Source organism: Necator americanus, chromosome X (assembly GCF_031761385.1).
Source record: "Necator americanus strain Aroian chromosome X, whole genome shotgun sequence".
Taxonomy (NCBI): domain Eukaryota; kingdom Metazoa; phylum Nematoda; class Chromadorea; order Rhabditida; family Ancylostomatidae; genus Necator; species Necator americanus.
In genome coordinates, this window is record NC_087376.1 from 8,394,184 (window position 1) to 8,410,567 (window position 16,384).

The 16,384-nt window shown below is 36.9% G+C and overlaps 1 protein-coding gene across 2 annotated transcripts; it reads right to left on the minus strand.

The window, feature by feature from the left end:
• Positions 1-555: 555 nt before the first annotated feature.
• RB195_021850 (uncharacterized protein) lies at positions 556-15,898 on the minus strand (the record flags this gene model as incomplete). Of its 2 annotated transcripts, XM_064208763.1 has the most annotated exons (14): positions 556-655; positions 730-882; positions 3,400-3,574; positions 3,638-3,752; positions 4,276-4,373; positions 4,453-4,515; positions 6,522-6,617; positions 6,957-7,093; positions 7,537-7,639; positions 7,710-7,851; positions 12,105-12,188; positions 12,273-12,396; positions 12,476-12,612; positions 15,752-15,898. In XM_064208763.1, 14 exons carry the CDS (start codon positions 15,896-15,898, stop codon positions 556-558), a joined length of 1,674 nt encoding a protein of 557 aa, XP_064064644.1. The 2 variants fall into 2 exon arrangements, with proteins under 2 accessions (XP_064064644.1, XP_064064645.1); XM_064208764.1 differs by lacking the exons at positions 556-655; positions 730-882; positions 6,522-6,617; ... (2 more) ...; positions 12,273-12,396; positions 12,476-12,612 and adding an exon at positions 2,411-2,537.
• Positions 15,899-16,384: the final 486 nt, after the last annotated feature.

Sequence of the window (16,384 nt, forward strand, 5' to 3'; positions counted from 1 at the left end):
AATACACGTTTACATTAATCCACAAGTACCTATCGTATCCTATGGAATAAATGATGGAATCCTGGATTTAATTCAAGGCACTCATGACTAGTTTTTTACTTCATGATATCTGTGCATATTTTTAGTTAAAGAGAACGTTCGCGGATTTTTTCGGTGACTTCTTTGAAATACGTGGTAGGTAGGATTCGGGACCTGATTTCTTCAAATAGCATTGGAATCGCTGAGCAACTCCTACGAATCCAGGAATCAGAAACCTCAGAAGTAATAAGTCGGCTCACTCTATCCAACTAGAAAACTCAGTGCAAAAGCAGACTGTTACTTCTGCTATTTCTGTTTCATCTGAATTTTGTATCTGAAAAGAGTATTTTGAGATTTCGCCTCGTTTTTCCAGAACGACGTCTCAGTATTTATCATTTGTTGGGATGAACTCACCATGAGAAATTTTCGGCAAACGCCCCCTTCAATCACATTCTTTTCACTAAAAAAAGATGCAAAAAATAAATATGAGGGTTCACACAGTATGGCACTTGGAAAATTTGAGCAGAAATAAGTTGATTAACAAAGTTGACAACTCTTTGCGCATTTGATTCTCATATAATCTCTAAATATTTGTTGTGTGCACATTCCACTATTTGCCCATCGCTCGCACCAGGATCTGAAAACAATGTTTTTATTTTAAGAGGAAGAATATACTAAAAAAATACTCATACAACCATAAAATAGGAATACCTAGCGTCTTCACATTGTTCCATTACTGTCGTGGCGGTGGTGGTGGTGATCTCACATTTCCCACAACTTTGAGGGCAATTATCCTTCATAAACGTTTCACTGAATTTTGATTCGCAATGACCTGCTCTGGCCAAAAATTCACAGTCGGGACGCCTGAAAAGTTTCCCCGGGAAATACTGGAATGTGCTAATACTATTGTCCATAAGGTGTTCACATATACTTGTCATTGGAATTGGTCATTGAAACGATAACGATAACGAGATATAAAAGACTACACTTTTTTACTTGTTTTACGGTGTTTTTTTTTTCATCAATAAGCACAAAAATACAAATTCATACGTTTGATGACTCTCGTTCGACTACTCACTACTTGTTGCTTTGTGGAAATAAGATAACTTCAGAAAAGTAGAAAAAATAAATGAAAAATAATATGGAGATATTTCCCACAAGAGGTCACATGCGTGTACATATGGGCTAAGCTGGATTTTTCATTCCAAAAAACTTAAAAGCATTTTTCTGGATGTTTGAAGTTATGCACTACGCCAAAAGTTCCATAAAAATTGTGCAAGGGAAATTATAGGAATTCGTGAGATTATGCTAACGAAGAAATGAGGCAAAAAAGGACATTTTGGTTTGAAATTCTCAAATCTAAGAAGCTACCCGAAAAGTTCGCTATAGGAATAATAACGACCGTGACTATTATTTAATCTGAAGACTTATTTTTCTTAAAAAGTATAATTGGAAAATGAAAGTTTGAAAAAAGAACAGAAGTTTCATAATTAGTTCTAAATATTGGTATTTTTTCTTAGTGACGAGAACAATTTTTATTTGATAAGATAAGGAAATGCGCAAAACAAAAACACTGAAAAATACAGTGCATAGAAAAAGATCTGCCAAGATGCAATTTTCAAGTACATGCCATTTCCCCAAAGTCGGCAAGAAGTCCTAGCATTAGAGCGGGCTGTCTTTTGTTTCTCACTACTCTTTTAAATTCCATGAATGCAAATTTTTCCTGTTTAATCACCATATGTGTTTTTTTCTTGGCGTTTGGCATTGGACTCTATCATTATTCCATTACCAGCCTGAGCGTCCGGCTAAAACCGGACCTTGCCGATCAATAAGAAATAACAGTAGCGACATTTTTTTTTTGTGAAATTAGAATTGCTCTTTTTCTATCAACGCTCTCTTCATTTTTTTACTCGGAAATTCAAGCATAGATGTGAGATTTTATAGCTTTCCCTAAGCGCGTCAGTTCTACATTTGGAGAACAATCAAACTTGATTTTACTTCAATGTTTCTCTCAAATCTCCACAATTTGGAAATATTACTCAAAGTATGAGTTTCCTCCGTTCCTCAACTATTACCAAACATGGAATGACGTGAATATCACTAACGTAGTGATAAAAATAACGTTCTACGTGAGATCGCGTAAACCATTGGCTAATATGTGTTGTATTTAAGCAGCTGTTCGCACGTGCGTTTCCTCCTTTTGAAAAGGGATGTTAGCAGCACCAGAAAGACATGCTGGGAAATGCGAAGGGACCACAGAAACCCATTCTACCGCGTTATGGATCTCGCGCACCAATTCGACGCAGTGGAACCCGTCTCTCCCCACTATATGTCTTTCTAGCATCGGTGCACCATTTCAACCCAGTGGGACCAGTCCCACCCCATTTTACAGCTATGTGGCTCCGGGGCACGAATTCGACGCTGTAGGGCCCGTCTCACCCAATTTTACCGTGTTGAGGCTCCAGCGCACCGAACCGACGCCATGGTATCCGTCTCCCTCTCTTTTTGGCATTTTTTGGCTGAAACACACACACACACATACACACACACACACACACACACACACACACACACACACACACACACACACACACACACACACACACACACACACACACACACACACACACACAAAAAAAAAAAAAAAAAAAAAAAAAAAAACACACACACACACACACACACACACACACACACACACACACACACACACACACTAAGCGCGTTATTATATAGCATGACTATTACGTATTACTACGTGTAAGAATTACACGCAACGTGTCTTTGACAACTGCTCCTTAATGAAGGATCTAGGATGCTAGGATCTACTTAGAAATGTTCAATTTTCAGTCCTCTCGCAATTTTTTTTTCAGAGAAGCACCTCTAAATCTTAGAGGCGTCTGTTTTTCTTCTCTGGAAAAAAATGTAATCCATCTTTGAAGAGAAAAAAAAAGCCCACGAACATCTACTCCAATTCCATTTTTCGAAATAGAGGAAGAATAACCATTGATGATGTGAGACTATCTATTCATTAGAGAAAAGAAGAAGTATGTTCTAAATTAGTTTTCTGCTGTAATAGGAAAATATAGAACAAATTTATAGAAAAACGTCTATGGTAAATGTTTTTTTTGTACCTTTTATTTCTGTAAACATTTTTTGTTTGCTTTTCCACAACGATATCGCTGTTTTGAGCTTAACACATATACTAGAGGTTGTTGTCGAGTGTTCGAACATTTGAGTTTCCCATTTTAAAGTAGATGTAGTATGTATGTAATTGGAGACCTTTACATTCTGAATCGCTCAAACTTGTAAGTGGTCTTGCGAAGATAGATGTAGAATTGAATGAACAGTTCATCGCAAAAGAAACTAGAAAAAAAAACTAACTTATCTGTGCATGCAACCTTAGTTAGCACAGAAATGAGACTGCTTTTCTCTGATGTAGAAGCCGATCCAGCAACCGATCCTGATCCAGTCGGACCTTTCTTGTCGGTTTTAACAGATGCCCTCGCCTCAGATTTCATATCCGTTTTTGTTTCCGGTAACGGACTTGAAGTAGTTTCTGAAGTGTTATTTTCAAGTTGTTTACGGTAGTTTTTTAAATGTATATGGCTCATGTACGTACCTGCCTGTGGACAATTGTACAGCTTATTAATTTTATACAAGTCGATATCACTGAATCCCGTGCGTTGACCTATTTCGGCTCCTTTCTTCCGAGGTTCTATGGTGGGTTTACCGTTCTGAGCATTTTATTTTTATTATTATACAGGGATTTTTTAAAAGCAGCGTGCGCGAAAAATTTTGATGTTAACTCCTCTCCTCACAACCCAAAGTTAATTGTTCAGAAATGTTAGCCAAGCGGAAAAACGTGCGCTAAAAATCAAGCAATCAGTAGTTGTCTCAGGAGCACCCGAGGCATCAGTTTACCCAACGAGGCATCTCTTTACACCCAGGAACAACACGGCATAAAGTGGCTTAGCGCTGAAATAGTCCAATGAAGCAGTTTTTCAAACCCGCACAGGTAGTGACGTCCGCTCTCCTCTTGTGAGAGTTTCCCTGTAGGGTGCATTGAAATCTGTCGAGCTCCTGATTCCCTTTATTCCTGGATTTGTGGAGAATGTTTTGCGCCTCTGCTGCAACTCTCAAAGACAATTCGGAACAATAGTTTTTTGTGGGAGATTCAGATAAACAAAATCCATTATTGGAAAGAGTCCTGTATCAAAAATTTCCACGAATGCTGCCGTTCAATGTTTCTGCCTTTACCTTACTAAATGCTGTGGATGCATAGTGCATTACTGATCCGTAGTCATACACAGTATTTAGATGATCGATCATTTGTAACGAATATTTGTCGAACTGATCTAAAACGTTGAAATTGTTTTTCGAAGAACATTGCAGAGGTTTTGAAAAAATTTTCACTTTTAAATTTTTTTCACAAACCTTGAAGACCAGATTCAACATTGCTCCAATTGATTATGATATGGTCGTCCCGATCGGCTCTACCTGAAGACAAACTGTGATGAAGAATGAAATCTTGTGAGGAAAAATGAAACTGAATGAATTAGAAGTTGAAATTCTATGACAATTAATCAATAAACATCTTTATTCTTCATGATCATCATCATTCAGCACTCCTGATTTTACAATATTTTTAATGAAAAATAAAAGAGAAATTCTGGGAGAGGAGTTGTAGGGTTTAAGTGTGTAGATTTTCTACGGAACGTGGTAAATGTGGGTTTTTTCTACTTGCATTATGTAGATTACGAATATGTAACTATCATTTCACTTTTCGAAAAATATGTTCACGTCAAAAATCATATGTCCTTGGGGCGCAATTATCTCGGAGTCAGCCTTGTTAACGTGTACCCGCAGGTAATTTTTTCAGAAACTGTTTCCCTGGTAAGTTTTGAAAGTTCTAGTTACATTCAAGCGGTAGAGCTCGCGCTCACGAATCTATTGATGTGTAGATCTTATAATAAAGAACAAATTGAGGTGAGTTATGAAAAAAGACGAAAAAGAAGAGGATTCGCGTCTTTTTCGTTTTCTGTCGAAGAATTAGCGATTCTACTGTATTTGTCTATAAGGATCATATCAGCACCTTTCTTGGATCTTTTGCACCTCCGGACAAGTTTGTTTGTTAAAGAACAAAGAAAAACGTTTCAAACAGCCCACTTTCAGGTATACGAGCACGAGCGAAAGGAAGCGATGCTGCTCGCGTTGCGACTATAAGTCGCCATCGGAAATAATCACGTAAGTTGGTTTGAAGAAGGCGTGGACTTATCCACGACCAGAGTCCGTAGACTTAATTGAAAATGAAACTAAACGATATATGTCATAGTTTCAAATGATATGTAGCACAATATATATTGTATATATACAATGTTATATTGGTATATTGTTTGTTGAGCATTTTAATGAGCAATCTCCATGAAGATCTGATTACAAGTTGAAAAAAGAAGATCTATCAGGATCTTGGATGGATACTGCTGACTTGACAAAATAAGTTATTTTAAAACAAAGGTCAATACCAATCTTGGTTACAGCTCAAGCAAATTAATAAAAGAAACAGTTTTTGTAGTGCAGCGGTAGGAGGTTCGCACAGTGCCTGCACGAACAATGGTTCGGAACCGCACACTGGCGACTAAAGCTCTCATCCAACCGGTGTCGATCAATAAGCGAAGATTTGTTTTGAAGATTGAAAACATCGACGTAATACATCCTCAAATTATTAAATTGACCTCAGTCGCACTCATGAACCTCAGAAAATTCTAAATTAAATTCGATCGGATTGGAGCATCCCAGAAGGATTGGTAGATGGTAAGTCCTTCATCTTCCTACACTTAACGAATACTAAAAGGACCGAAGGTTGAACGACTGAATATCTCTTCTTCTTGCGTAAACATGCGACTATCGTTCTAAAGAATAATGCGTAACCTTCTTTTATTCTTTTGAAAAAAAGCATAGAAATAAAAATGGCAAAATGTTGTTAGTCACTTGATAGTTATTTATTTACACGATGGTGCTCAAATCTCTATTTTTTTTAATTTTTCTTTCTTTTGATTGCTTAAATTGAGTGTCAAGCGGACAAAAGGAAACTTTTGGCTCTACTTTTTCCTCATATTAATGGAGACAATAAGAGCAAGGTGAACTCACTTTTTAATTGAATGCAAAAAAATGGTGTCAAAAATTTTCCACTCAATACTCTTTTAATAATCTGAGAAAAAAAGAAACAGTAAAATTAGAAAATTATATTACAACATTTTTCTTAAGGGGAAGATCTCCACCAAGTGTTGTATAGGATTTTTCCAACTTTTTAATTTTTATTTTTAGGTGCACATTTTAAGCATGGAGAACGACAACGAATTATTCCTCGGTCCAATTGGATGAAAAAGCTTGGAACCGTAATTTGGGACTATAGTTTGGAAAACCGCGTGTCCGCGGGAGACCATTCAAGCTCAAAAATCTACAATTTGTTTGAAAACTGAAAAAAAAGCTTTCATTTCACCAACTTTGTTCGTGGAAGAATCCAACAACGTGCATTAGTTCGTGAATAATGATGCCTTTTTGTATGCAACCATCACCTAAGCTCACCGGTTGTTTTCCTCCTGAAAAAAGCATCTTATTTATAGAATAAATTTTTTTTTTGCATTTTCTTCTTCTTTCCGTAACGTTCTTAAGGGCAACACATCAAATGGTGTATGGGCGAGTGCATACCGGGGCGAATTCCGGTTCAGCGATGGCATTGGTCATCTCAGTGGATTCCAGTTGCAACAAAAGCACAACCAACGGCATCACGCAACCTAATCCGGTATTACGTAGCGATGATTACGCTACGTTGCACAAAAAGCGATATGGTGTGGAAATCGTTTGTCAGATAGCGACATTTAGTGAAAGTTTACGGGTTGAAGAAAAACCATATATATCCATCAAAATATATTACCGACCGATTCGTCCCACTAGTGAATAACATCCATCATCCGGTACAATATGAATATAGTCTTGATCAGCTGCACTTTTTGGTGAGAAATCTATACACGTCTTTTTTCTGTACTCCTCTATGGCTTCAGCAATCTTTGAGCGACTGGAAATTATTGGGAGATTATTTTTAAATGAACCGAATTAGTTTAATTTCATTAAAATTCCAACTAGGTACTCGTTGTTCAAACTGAATTGAAGAAATGAAAATGATCAAAACAGAGCTTTTTGATGGCTAGCAATGCAAAAATTTAGTTAGAAAAAACAGGTTTGAGATGAAATTGAACTCAGATGGAAACTCGACTCAAAACTCATCCCCTAACTAAATTACTACATTATTATAGACTTATTACCTGTAAGAAATACGCGGATAATTTTCCCGGATGAATCGAAGAGTAGCCCCCTTAGCGACTTATTTCTCCAAAAAAAAAAAACTATCTGTGAGAGAAATGGACAAAATATTCCAGTAAATATATTAAAAATTGCCTGTAAGAAGAGTATTGTGAGCTTATCGTATAGGGAATACGACCATCCGTCCATTTCAAATACGTTTGCTTCACAGCATTCCTTTGTACACCAAACACAGCAAATAATGGTTGTTGAGTGAAGAAAGAGTTTACAGAATGAGAATTCAGACCAATATTCACTGAAACTGAATAGATTCGTTTTGGAATTACTGCAGTTATTCCAGAGTACATTATAATAACTCGTTTGAAATTCACCTATATCTCCTTCAAATCGGTTTGCAGCATACATTGCTGAGTCGTTCACATGTTTGTGGTCGAAATTTCCTAATGTACGTGATCGATGAAAATCAACAACATTTAACAGTGTTTCTTCGTCTGGTATCGACTTATCGTAGTACTGTAATGGAAAATGTTAAAAGCTTACTTTCTCACATTATTATTTTATTATTATTTACAAATATTATTATGCTATTGCAAGCAGTCCGTGTGAATTGTAATTTTTTCGTATTTTTCCTAGCAAGAGACAGGACATGAAAAAAAAAAACAGTGCAAAAATTCCTAAGAATATTTTCATTCTGCCCTTCAGAGAATGGGAGGGGTACAATCGGTCTCACTTGTTCCTTCTTCCATTTATGGCATAATTTTTAGTGTATTCAAATAAATAAAAAGGTAACTAAATAAATATAGAGAATTTCTAGGAAATCTCGTAAAGTATTACACCAAAAACGATATTCCGTCGAAGGAAATGTCTTTTTTTATGATTTTGAAGCTCTGAAGTACGTCGGAATTTCTAGCACCATTGCCTTTTACCGTTTCTATTCCAATTATTTCTCATAGAATCATACTTTCTTCGGCTATTTTGATAGGATAAGGTTATTTTTACGATTCTATTAGTTTATCTTTATGAATACTCCTGAAGGTGCAACACAAGTAAAGGCAATAACAGGCACATCCGACACCAGTTCTGCGTTTGCGCAGCGCAAATGACGTTACTTCTACATTTTCTACATGTGGTCTAATTATAGTCATCCTTCTATTGTACTCCTGTAGAAGGTGGAAGAAATTCCATGTTTAATGGTAGAGCAGGTTCGAACACTGTAATTTCGAACAGAAAGACTTTCTTCAATCTTTCAACAAGAAATGGATGAGGTTGCTTTAAAAAAATTATTTATTGTACAAACCATATTATGGGCACTCAGAGTCGGAATGATAAACACCCACAGAGGTAGCATAGAGGGATAGAGTGAAGGACTTTGTGGGCGGGACCGAACGAACTCACTCCGATCGCAGATCGGCCGGCGGCAAATTCAACTGACGATATGCACCGGCACAGCATGATCTCTCATTCTTAGTTTTGTAACTGAACTGTAAGTTTAGTGAATGAGAAATCTGAATGAATGGATAAATAAATGAATAAATAAGTGGACGAATAAACTAAAAGTTCTTCTAGAATAAGAGGTACTGAGTTGTTTCATGATTTCAGGTTGTTTTTAATCTTCGAACATTTATATTCCTAATGTTCATAGAAGCATGCGGCCAGTAAAATTTTCCAGCACTCTCGTGCAGTATTTAGAACAGCGTTGCTGTTTGATTAAAAAAAAATCAGTGTTTTAAAGCATAAAGAAATGATGCAGCTAGGCTTGGATATTAATATTCCCTTTGAGGGAAAATTCCACGCAGATTAGTTGGGGATAATAAGACAGTTGGATTTCAGATTTTAAAAAGTGAACACACCGGATGTTGTAGAAACAACGTTCCTTCTGTTTAGTCACTCGATTAAATCCAAAAAAGCATTATTTTAATTCTGAAAAAAAACTTTCGTGATTATGAATACAAATCGAAATTTTTTTCTCGAAAAGCTCAAGATTGTGAAGTAGTGCCTTGCAAAATGGTAGTGAAAAACTTTAAGAGGGGAAAATTTTGTCAAAATAGAACAACTGGGAATTGCGTGCTATTTCAATAATTTCAATTTTTGCACGTGTTTTTATTTTTTCACCTTTTTTTTACACATTTCTTTTTTCATGGTACCTTATCAGCCGCAAAGTGATCCAATGTGTTCCTTCAAAAATGCACAAAAAAGACACGTTTTCTGGATAACGTAGTGGTTTCAAAAAGGTTTCAAAATTCAATAGTGATAAATAAATAAATATATATATGGATACGATTGGCCGCAATCTACAAGTTTAATTATTGCTCAAAAATATTCTTGAAGAACAATTTTCGGCATTTTGATAAATTTGTTGGTTTTATAATTATAGTTTGACATGTACAAGTAAAGAACCCTTTACGGTGACCCATTTTAATATGGAAAAATTTCGTGAACGTCTAACACTTGCAAGATCACGATATTTTGAATGGTTCACTTGAAACTTTTCAAGGCTGCCTCGTTTTTGTAATTTCCTATTTTAACCGTTGATGATAGCTTATGTCTGATTTCTCCGGTATTCGCCTCATGTTATGTAAAAAACAAAATTTAGATTACTTTAACCTTATTAGATTAGAAAGATTAAATTAAAAATTACTTTAACCTGCTTCAGAAGACTTTATGCCACTCCCTTCAATTCTACACTTTTTTCCATGCTTTATTCAAAATGCATAGTGTTGCTAAATTACAGAACTACATCATGATGTGTTATATTTAGAAATTTTGCCTTTTGGAAACGAATTAGGTAGGAAATTCTCTCAATTTTCTGGAGTTCGTCTCGTCATTAATCGTTCAAGCTACGATCATGTTATTTTTTCGGACCGGTTTCAGCGGAATACGGCTGATTGATCATCGTCTGGTTAGCAATTGAGCACTATGATCGGCTCATTGTCTCAGCAGCATATTTGCTCGCAAAATCGGGGTGCAAGAGGAAAGAGGACGACGAAATTGGAAACAACCGTTGATTGTGGTGATCGCAGCAATATATTTTCTATGAGCTCACCAAATTATCAATACAATATGGAAATGGGGCAAGTTAGCGGCAGTTCTTCAGTAGTATGTATTTTCCGGGAATAATGGTAATCTGAGGTCGTCTCCAAGACAAATTGACCAGTTTACACACTCTTGATCCAATTCGTTTCTGGATTTGTGGTGGTTGTTTTGTTCTTTACTTATCGTTCTTAAGAATTTCTACCTAAACTCAACCTATCATTACAAAGAATCCAACGTTAAGGAAATTTTTGAAGACCTTTAGTGGATCTTCAACCTCAAAAAAAATTGAGGGGAGACGTTCTGCGAAGAGATGTTAGTCCAGAGTTTATGAATAGCGGACAAGAACTTTCCAGTCATGTTATTATTATTATTAATGTTGTTATTATTTTAAAAACGTTATGTTGGATCGTAGCGTTGCTTATTCCATTACTGAGCATAGAAAGTGCCCGGTATTTTAATTGAATCGGTGGTTAATTTTTCTCGCTCTAATTGAAACCCTAGAAATTTTTAAAAATTCTGTGAAATCCCATTATCTCTTCTTTAAACTGTATTCCAACATCACATGGAAAACCTTCAACAATATGAAAATCATTCTTTATTAGGCTTTGTTTGTATACATTTAATATAATGCTCCTATTAAATGGAATTTGAATCATCTTCACAGTATCCTGAATTGCAACTGTGTCTTCGCTTAATACTCGGGCACAATAATCTGAAAACAGATGAAAACAATGAATCAATATCCATTTCCTGAAAATTGTTCTAAATCATGCTTCTAATAATTTTGTTTCTTTTTTTCCGAACGTTAGGCTATATTTTTGTAATATTTTTGTCAAATGTTGAGATAGTATAATTTAAGCAGAAAATCCATACTAACCGGAATAGAAAGCAGGCTAAGAGAGATCCAATTAATGGTCCAAGCCAGAATATATACTGATCGTGAAGAGATTCTGTGCCTTGACGACTAACTGTTCTGAGTAAGCTGATTGAGGTTGCTTGCAGAGGGTTCCAATGCGATGTCGATTGCAGAAGGCTTAAATACCGTTAAATCATGAAGAGGTCTGAAACATCTCAAAATGTCAAAATGAAAGAAAAATTAACTGAAGACTGTTCTATGTAGAATGAAAACACAGCCCTTTGGTCCCCTTATTTTTATTTTTTACTACTGGTTGAATTAATGGCTTGGTAAGAACAACATCATGTCCTACTTTTGAAAATACTAGAAACATTTTTTTTCTGATTGCACTTTGTACATAACTAGATACATATATTCTTCTAAATCGAACGCCCTGGTTCGATGCGCCATCCATAGGAGCTAAACAGAGTTTCTAAGGAGAGATTGTAGGTTTAGTCCAGAAAGACCGTGGACTGCAGCAAATGCGTCGCGTTCATCTGGACGAACACATAATAAAGACCCTAATTATAGGTGGATACGATGAATATGCTTCTTTTCCATTCTCTTACGGGATGTTCAGTGAAAAACTCTTATATTTGCAATATATTTTTAAAATTAACCTTAGAAAAGAGCTCAACGATATTGCCATAAAGAGAGAACATGGATTCTCAGTCAAACGACCGATACGTATTTGATTTCGTCTGGAAGTGGAAAAAGACATGAGGTGAGCGACGACAACGAGTGCTGTGCCGAAAAATTGTGAAAACATCTGAAATAAGGAAAAGTTGTTGTTGTTTTTCTCGCAAGGTTCTCATGCGAAAAGAAACTATCGATTTACAAGTTTATAGATGGCTTTTGTCCATTCCATATTGATATCGGTGTTGACAACGACATAAGGTGGAAGTCCATCCATACGCATTAACTGTAAAAAGGTAATATGAGTATTATTTAAAGCTACTAATTGTCCTTTACTAAAGAAGCTTAAAAAAAGGAAGATTTTACTAACGGTTATGGTCAAATTTGCAGTTATAGCTGCTATCAGTTGAATGATTATCACAAATACACACTGCAACCATGATGTCGTTAAAGAAAATAAATGAGCGATAGTGATAGCAGGATGGAGATGTACTCTGAAAGAGGATCGGAATGAAGTGAATAATGCTCGCTTTTTTTTAAATTCTGTTCTTCAGATATGTTCTAAAAACGTACGTTTTTAATGCGGCAATGAATAGTGTGGCAGCCATTGCATCCGTCAGAGCTATCAAGGATATCTTTTGAATCCATGAAATATGGCGCATTGAGAGCTCATCTTCTATGTACACAGATAAAAATATCGATGCATAACCCTAAAAAGTGTAGTTGTTGCAAATATAAAACACAAGAAGTGTTTTCTCGGTGGTTAACGGCCGCCACTTCACCAAGCGTTTCTTTTCGTTTTCGTTCGTTTCAAATTTGGGTAATTAAACCTATAGAAACGCCAAGATAATCAGGCAGACACGCACAGAACACGAACAGAATCAGCCATGAGCGAAGTAGTAAAACAAGTAATGAAATTATAAAATGCATAAGGTAGAAATGTGAAATCTCCTCTGTTTTTATATTTGAAAGCATCACCCCACGAATCTGAGGTGGTGCAGATTTCAGATGGAGTATTCGTATACGGGATGGGAGACTATGAAGAGAGGGGTGATTCCGTTCATTTCTTCCTAGTTGCCGTAAAAAAGGACCCAGAAGATGCGGCGCGTGCAAAAGGCTGGCGCGCTCCAGTCGAACTCGCTGCAGAAAATAGTGCGCCAAAACGCCTGAAGCCGTATCTTCCGGGCCGTTTTTTACGGCAATTAGGAAGAAATGGATGGAATCATCCCCCTCTCCATAGTCTGCCATCCCGTATACGAATACTCCACCTGAAATCCGTACCACCTCAGATTCGTGGAGTGATGCCTTTTAAGAATGGTATCTCGCGCGCCTATGTCTTCCCTAAGTAAGGAAAGAAGTAGGCTGGCCAGCACGGTCACCAGATTTGAACACATGTGATATCTTTTTCCTTCGGGGAAGTGCTTGAAAAAGTCCTCAATTCCTAGAGGATTTGAAGAACAGAACCCAGCATGAAATCAACCCCATTTTGTCGAAGCTAATCCAGAAAATAATGAAGAACTTCTGAGGACATAGAGGTATGACAGAAAGGATAAAAAAGGAAGAAGTGTCTGCTGTCAATTCGCTGGGTCACCGACGCGTTCGAATTTAATTCAGAACCGTTTGAGATTTACAAATCCATGTCTGAGCTGTGCAGTGAATTGCGGGGAATAGCGGGTGTTTCAAATCGGTGTTTCTATCCTCGGAGGCAACTGTGGCAGCAATTTATAGATCCCAGAGTGATGAGAAATGTGGGCTTTTTCTTTCTAGGATTGTTTAGAACCATTGATCGTGCAATCACAGGCAAATCTTTCGCTGATTGAACTGCACCCTCTCACAGGAGTATGACATACTGATGAAATGCCGTTTAAAAATATTACCGCCAAAAATTCTGCAAGACATGCTCGTAGCACAGTATCAAATTGTGGTACACATCTCGTCAAGCGTTTACCCTGCAATAATCTTTTTTTCTCTTCTTTCGATCTGGTCGTGAAATACTTTAAAAATTACAGAATTCTATTATCGGTTACGTAGCATAGAGTAAGAATCGTAACAATTGCTTGTACGACTAACCTCTGCTGTAAAGGAATGTGTGGATGTCACCTGAGTATGAGGCCGAGCATAACGATCCTAGAAAGAAATCCGAGTATTTTCAGATACGAATGCGATTTTATTGTTTTCCGTAGCTCATTATAAAAAGTATTGTTTGGAGGTCTGAATGCGAAATTTTAAATCAAAATTTTACATTGAACTAGTGCTATGTAAATAACATCATGTTCTACACATAGCCTCAAATTCACCGCAGGCAATGTCATGAAAACGTTCCTTTCTGCTTAGCTGTCACAATTCTATTGCACGAACCCGAAATTATAGCTCGCAGAACTTTGGAAGCGTTTTGGATAAATGCAAAAGGTCCAAAAATGAATAGAAAGGAAGAGTGCTTAGCCGTGACCAACGAGCTGGCTCTGTATCAAGACCCCTGCGGGTTTGATCTACGGGGTCATATGCGGGTCGCATCCTAACTAGTATTAGCGGAGCGATAGCACCACGCGGATATCCGCTAACATCACGGCAACGCGGCTACTAAGGTAGGCACAACGATTTGGGCTTTTTTGGTTTTTGTTTCCGGGTGTAATATCCTAGGGGATGATGACTTGTTCTGGATGAGGCATTTGAGAGGATATATTGCAAATGTTCTTACTTTCCAGGCTCTGACAAAGGCGACAACGCCAAAACGTTAGCCGTAATAAATTTTGTTAACAATCTTGGCTGTTGCTTAAATTCGACTATCAACAAGTTGCAATCTCTACGCCAAGATTCAAGAAAAGTCGAACTTTCGCACTTCTGGAAGTTATTATTAGTATTAGTTTATTATTATTTTATTTATGGTTTATTATTGATGGCTAACGTGCACCGCCTTTGAAACGTGCAGTTTTTCAACGAATTCACAAATATGTACTCATTCAAGTGTGTTACACTTAACCAATGCCGTCACATTATAAAAGAAAATCTATTTTGAAAATATTTTGAAAACATCCAGAATGTTTTTCACAACGAACGTAGGGCAAATTGAAAAATCCCCCTTTATTTAACGTTTTTTAAATTCATTTAAAATTTCATTTAAAATTTATTTGCAACAGCTAATCAGTTGTATAGAGTATGCACAGAGGTTCAGAATTTATCCCGATGGGTAGTTTATCAGCTAATAATTTCGGAAGAGAAGATCGTTATTACTGCTTTTCACGAGGACTCATTAAAGGCAGCATACCACGAATCTGGGGTGGTGGGGATTTTAGGTGGAGTATCCATATACGGGGTCGTGGATTATGTAGACCGAGGTGGTTCCGCTCATTTCTCCCTGAATCACTGCAAGCAGCCGGCCTCTGAATACTGTTTTTTACGATGCCTTCTATTGCAGCTCGCCACCCTTGCAAGCGTAGCGTCCCTTACTGCCTATCGGGACAGTTCGAATTCAATTTCGACGAATCACAGAGCGGAGGCGGCGCAAGGGGTGGAGCGTTGCAATAGATGACGTCGTATAAAACAGCATTCTGGAGGCGGCTGTTTGCAGTGATACAGGGAGAGATGAGCGGAACCACCCCCGTCTCCATAATCTACAACCCCGTATACGGATACTCCAACTGAAAACCGCACCACTTCAGATTCGTGGGGTGATGCCTTTAAGGTGTTCTACTGAAAACCTTGAAACAATTTTTTTCTTCGCTGAGATTTTTTTTCTGATAATGAAGCTTGTAGAGCGATAATAAAATGAAAGCTTGATTAATATATCCAATTCACATCTGTACTGTTCTCAATAGATAGTACGAAAAAAGGATAGTATACATATCCGACCGTGCTTATTTGACCGTAGGTCACTGGTTGACGTTTAATGAAACCATTCTGTGCTTCCATGTGCCTATCCACAGAACACATTGCGTAGTCGCCATTATACTGTCCATCCATTATGAAATCTTGATTTTCATCGTAAAGACGACTCATCGTTAGACCTGCAAGAAGTAAAAAAAAATAAAAAAAAAAAGAACTATCACACATAATACAATGCGTACATGAGGTAATGTTAACGAAGGGGTTGAGCTGAATAGAAAAGGAGACGCTTCATCTAGCTACATATGTAAGTTCACAGAAATGATGAATTTATTTATTTATTTATTACTATTTATTTATTTGTTCATCATTTAAGTGTTATCACAGTAATTCCGGAAACATGGGTTTTCCAGCCCGAATCTGTACTGACAGCTGTGGAACGGAATGCTCAGTCAATCAGGATGTTATCACTCAACTTCAAAAAAAAAGAAGTGAAAATGCAAACGAGTTAATACTATCATATTTAGATTATCTTTGTTTAATAAACCAGAATGTCGGATTAGTAAAATGAGTATTATTTTCTCATGGAAGCCTTTAATGTGTAAGGAATCAAATTGGCTATATGAATCCGTAAATAAGCTGTGAGAGTATTTATGGATT